General features: G+C 34.7%; 1 protein-coding gene across 1 annotated transcript; it reads right to left on the bottom strand.

The window, feature by feature from the left end:
• Positions 1 to 2,503: 2,503 nt before the first annotated feature.
• LOC149801630 (uncharacterized) lies at positions 2,504 to 5,957 on the bottom strand. The gene has a single exon (XM_089954333.1). The coding sequence runs from the start codon at positions 5,944 to 5,946 to the stop codon at positions 3,109 to 3,111; it is 2,838 nt and encodes a 945-aa protein (XP_089810459.1). The 5' UTR covers positions 5,947 to 5,957; the 3' UTR covers positions 2,504 to 3,108.
• Positions 5,958 to 6,000: the final 43 nt, after the last annotated feature.

The following is a 6,000-nucleotide window of genomic DNA, read 5'->3' as shown; positions in this document are numbered from 1 at the left end:
GATGTCTGATCAGCACTGTTTACATAAACTAGACCTTGGGATGAATGTGTGTGTAATTTCATTTCAATCCTCCGTCATCGTTTAGAAGCAGTGATAACAAACTTGGATCAACAGATAGATGAATATGGACCACAGGCAATGCCATAAGCTTTTCCGGTCTATTCACTGTTTTTTTTTAATAAATAAGTTTTAAAGATGCTTCTGTCATCAGTACAGATATGGTCATGCGTAATACTAGAACAGCATCATTTTGTACAATATTAAAAGGCCTTCATACCATGGTGATTTGTGAAACATGGTCAGATTATGTTGTGTGGTATTTTAGAAGTTATCTTAAATATATTTTTTTGGAGGGGTGGCCAGAAATCTAGAAATGTGATCAAATTTGATGGCAGATCAGGATGATTTGTGCAAATTTAAAAGGGCCTTCATGCTGGAGACTCTTCTGTCAACTTCTGTTCAGCAGTTTTTTTGTCAGTCATTGCAAATTTAAGATTTTTGGTTCACAGAACCAGTTTTTATGCCACATTGTAGAGGCAAAATTGGTTGAATACTGACAATAAATTTTTAAGAAGTCAATTAAAGGTTTTGATATCTTTTGTAATAGTGGCCATATCTATATGGTATATTGGTATAATTTGTTCACGTCTGAAATACAGTCCTGAAAAAGGTTTACATGTCTTTTAAAGACTTTCTATTATTAGTAATGGTGGCCATGTCTGATGCTGACTGTCAATATCTAACTAAACTTTGGTGCCCATATCTGATGGTGGATTATCATAGTCTGCGAACAATGGACAGGCCATTATATCAAGATGCTTTCCATCATATATTAACACAATTTTGTTTTGCAAATTTGAAGAAGAATTCATTTAATGCTTTCTATTTTTCTATTTCTAGTAATGATGCCTAAACTTGATTTTTATGCCATGACACCTTTTGTCAAATTTGGTCCAATTCTATTCAGCTGTTTGAAAAGAAATTTTTCTTTATAGTAAATTTTGCCATATTGGATTGTGGAATGACATTATTTGTACAAATTTAAAAGCCCTTTTTGCCAGGACGCTTTCATTCAAGTGTCTCCAAATTCTGTTTATAGGTTTAGATAAATTGTTTAAAGAATTTTTTATGTTAAAAGCATCCATATCTGATATTGGATTGCAATGGTGTGTGGGTTTGAAGAAGAAGTAATGTAAAGGTGTTTCTGTTTTCAGTAACAGTGGAAATATTTGAAAATAAATCATTTGCAAAAATATAACAAGTTTTGATGTCAAGATGCTGTCAAATCTGGTCAAATCATGTTGAGTGGTTTTGGAAAAGAAGTCATTTAAAGGTTTATTTGTTTCTAGTAATAGTGGAAATATACTGAAAATAGACTGTTTGCAAAAGTGAACATTGCCTTCATACAAAGATGCATTCTTCCAAATCTGGTAAAATTCTGTGGAATAGCTTTGGAAAATTCCATCATTTAAAGGTTTTTCTAGTTTTAGCAACAGTGGCCATATTTGAAAAAACTTATTTGTAAAATTTTCAAAGGTCTTCATGTCTGGATGCTTCTGTGAAATTTAGTCAAATTATGTTGAGCAGTGTTTCAAAAGAAAGCGTTTAAATTTATTCCATTTTATAAACATTTGCCATACTTGGTAGCAAATTGGCATGATTATTTTTACAAAGTTAAAAGGAACATTTTGCAAGGATGCTCTGTGCCAAATGTGGTTAAACTGGTTCAAATATAATGATATATATCTGAAGATGCAAATGGGCATTCTGTTTGACTATTAGGCACTATTTGACTATTAAAGATGCAAACAGGCATTCTGTTTACTATTAAAGATGCCAATAGGCATTCTGTTTGATTAAAGATGCAAATAGGCATTCTGTCTGACTTTTAAAGATGCAAATAGGCATTCTGTTTGACTTAAAGATGCAAATATGCATTCTGTTTGACTATTAAAGATGCCAATAGGCATTCTGTTTGATCAAAGCTGCAAATAGGCATTCTGTCTGACTATTAAAGATGCCAAATATGCATTGTTTTACTATTCTGTACCCAAACACTATTTGTAGGGACCCAGCAATTTTTTTTACCTCTCTGGCATCTATGGCTAGCCTAAATCCGAAACAATGTATCAAGAAAGCTAACGTGGAATGTGCCAAAGCAGTTAGTGTGTGGCAGTCCACAAAACATCTGCTTTAGTTCATTCAGAAACAAATTTAATCAACCAAAATGTAAAGTGTCTACTACATGAGTGTACATGATTTGTTTCCAAAGTAGTTCCTAATACACTACCTGGCACACCTGTCATGCATGTGAGTGCAATATGAGTGTATATGAGTGCAATATCATAAAATATTGCATGATTCTGACAAGGTAAAGTTAATGGAGACAAAATGAGCATAAAATAAATTTTATTTACATTAAAAAATAAATTGGATCCAGGGAAGGCACTTTTAAAGTGGGTTACCCACCAATTTAAAATTGCTTATCATTTTAATATGAACTTAAAGTACCCTGGCATATATTTTTTTAAAACTGCCTTCCCTGGGTACTTGTGTGTTGAAACAGCCTTAAGTAATATTTAAAGAAGGTGAAGTAAAATCTTTTCTCTACAAGCTTATGTCATGGCAGTAACACAGATACATGGTTCAAACACAACATATATATACTGTGACCAACTTTTAGTGGCAATAATACAAGAAAAATAGTACTTATTACATTTTAGTAGCAACAAAACCTTGCAGCTGACTAATTACATTTAAGTCCAAAGCACACAGACTGAAGTCAAATGACTTCTCTTGAAGGTCAAACTACCCCATTGATTGCATGAGTCTAATCACAGTCTCTAAAACTGAAAGATTCCTTAAACCCATCAGTGTCTTTCGGAGTTCTGTTAGCTTGCTCAATTCTTCTCCATTAGGAGCTTGCTCTGAACTAATGATATCCTCTGTAACAACATTATAAGTACTATCCTCCTTTTTACTAGCATCCTTTGTGTTTATGCTCCTTTCTTCACTTTTTTTTCACTTTTCACAACAGTCTTTGTTTTGCTTTTCACATCATAAATGCTGTCAATTTTACTTGTTGACATTTCTTTTGAACTATTATTTTCATCCTTTTTGAATTTTGTGACTGGACTTGGAGCTTTCGTTGGTGGTTGAATACCATTGTGTCTTATTTCTGGTGTCACTAATATTTGAAGACTCGGATTTTTTCTCGGAGACACTTTTGGTGGATGGGTTTTCTTGGCTATCTTTTGGAGTGGTAGGCTTTTTAATTGTTGATGAATTTTCAGAAATAGCTTTGTATGATTTCTCTGAATTACTCTTGCATGAAAGTGCAGGACTTGCCTTACCCGACTCAACCAATACTGATTTTTTAGCTGATGATTTTTGCTGCAAAAAGACATCAACAGTGTCTGTAATGTCATCTTCATCATCTGCAGAATTGTCCTCCAATTCATCCATCAGTTTTTTCAGATCACTCTTGGAATAACTCTGATTAGAAGTTTTGCTGGTAATGGAAATAGGACTAATATCAAGGTCCATATCTGAGTCACTTTCACTACTGAACCCAAGAAAGTCATCATCTGACTGTGAGGAACTGTCACTTGAGAGGCAAAGATCCTCTTTCAGTTCCATTGAGGTAACATTTGACAAATGATTCACACTGTCTCGCCTCCTTTTGGCCACTGAACCATCCAATACTGATACAGGGGAACCAGCTCTCTTTCTGTGTTCTGACTTGGATTCCTTTGCATGTGTTGTAATTTCAGATTTCATGTTTCTATTTGAAGATTTCTCCTTCTTATCATTTTCTCCTTTAGATGATGACTTTGATGACAAATGCACATGTTTAGAAGACTTCTCTTTTTTGTCATCATTTACTTTAATCTCCATTTTTTGTTTATCATCTTGTTTTCTGCCTTCAGATGAACTACTTGATTTCCGAATGGTGCGCTTTGTAATTGTTGATGAATTTTTAGAAATAATTTTGTATGATTCCTCTGAATTACTCTTGCAAGGGAGTGCAGGACTTGCCTTACCCAATTCAACCAATGGTGAATTTTTAGCTGATGAATTTTGCTGCAAAAAGACATCAACAGTGTCTGTAATGTCATCTTCATCATCTGCAGAATTGTCCTCCAATTCATCCATCAGTTTTTTCAGATCACTCTTGGAATAACTCTGGTTAGAGGTTTTGCTGGTACTGGAAGTTGGACTAATATCAAGGTCCATATCTGAGTCATTTCCACTACTGAACCCAAGAAAGTCATCATCTGACTGTGAGGAACTGTCACTTGAGAGGCAAAGATCCTCTTTCAGTTCCACTGAGGTAACTTCTGACAAACGCTTCATGCTGTCTCGCCGCTTTTTGGCCATTAAACCATCCAATGCTGATACAAGGGAATCAGATCTCTTTCTGTGTTCTGACTTGGATTCCTTTGCATGTGTTGTAATTTCAGATTTCATGTTTCTATTTGAAGAGTTCTCCTTCTTATCATTTTCTCCTTTAGATGTTGACTTTGATGACGAATGCTCATGTTTAGAAGACTTCTCTTTTTTGTCAGCATTTATGTGTTTATCATCTTGTTTTCTGCTTTCAGATGAGCTACTTGATTTTTCAGCCTTGACCTTCACTTCTTTTTTGCTATCCTTGACCTCCTTAAATTTTTTGTCATCCTTGACCTCCTTAACTTTTTTGTCACCCTTGACCTCCTTTTTGTCATTCTTTACTTCTTTTTTGTCATCCTTGACCTCCTTAACTTTTTTGTCATCCTTGACCTCCTTAACTTCTTTTCTGTCATCCTTGACATCCTTTTTGTCATTCTTTACTTCTTTTTTGTCATTCTTTACTTCTTTTTTGTCATCCTTGACCTCCTTAACTTTTTTGTCATCCTTGACCTCCTTTTTGTCATTCTTTACTTCTTTTTTGTCATCCTTGACCTCCTTAACTTTTTTGTCATCCTTGACCTCCTTAACTTCTTTTCTGTCATCCTTGACATCCTTTTTGCCATTCTTTACTTCTTTTTTGTCATTCTTTACTTCTTTTTTGTCATCCTTGACCTCCTTAACTTCTTTTCTGTCATCCTTGACATCCTTTTTGTCATTCTTTACTTCTTTTTTGTCATCTTTTACTTCTTTTTTGTCATTTTGCACCTCTTGTTTATTTTTGATCTCGTCATTTTTTGCCTCTTTTTTGACATCTTTTACCTCTTTTTTGACATCTTTTACCTCTTTTTTGCCATCTTTTATGCCATCCTTTACCTCTTTCTTGCCATCCTTTACCTCTTTTTTGTCATTTTTTACTTTATTGTCATCTTTGACCTCCTTTTTATCATCCTTGACATCTTTTTTGTGCTCTTTCTTGTCATCCTTGAACTCTTTTCTGTCCTCAAATTTTGAGATTTTATCATCCTTCGATTTAGATTCTTTCTTGTTGTCCTTGCTGGATTTGCTTGACTTTTGTTTGCTGGTATCCATTTTGTGACTATCTTTTCCATCCTTACTTTGTGATTCATTCTTATTCTCACTGCTCTTGTGCTTTACAACTTGATCCTTTTTTGCTTTTTCTTCAGACCTCTGCTTATCTTCACTCCTGACCCTCTCAGATGACACAGAAGAACTTCGTCTGGCCTTATTTTGGTTGTTTTCAGTGGGTATAGGAGAATCAGATGGCCTCTTTTCGGAAGGCAAAGGAGATGGATTGGGCACCTTTTTGAATAAACTATTTGAATCTTTGGAGGATTCTTTAGATGAGTGCTTTTCTCTTGAACTCTGGGTTTTCTGAACCTTTTCGTTGGCGGTGGAGGAAGAAGAGGAGGAAGATGTAGAAGCAGTATCATGGTCCTTGCTGCTGTTGTCCATCTTTTCTTGTTTAGCTGAGGATTTCAACGATGCACTGATGCCACTACTTCTAGACTTTTCATCTCCAGAAAAATTCAGCATTTGTTTTGACACTTTCTCCTGTCAAATAAAATAAAAGATGATTTAAAACGCCTT

This window comes from Sinohyriopsis cumingii, chromosome 4, assembly GCF_028554795.1.
Source record: "Sinohyriopsis cumingii isolate HCF-2022 chromosome 4, ASM2855479v2, whole genome shotgun sequence".
Taxonomy (NCBI): Eukaryota; Metazoa; Mollusca; class Bivalvia; order Unionida; family Unionidae; genus Sinohyriopsis; species Sinohyriopsis cumingii.
Note: the sequence above shows the minus strand (reverse complement) of the source record. Positions and strands in the feature narration are given on the sequence as shown.

What these genes read in the sequence shown, in the direction of transcription:
- LOC149801630 (XM_089954333.1), bottom strand. Translation starts at nt 5,946, where the DNA reads ATGCTGAATTTTTCTGGAGATGAAAAGTCTAGAAGTAGTGGCATCAGT.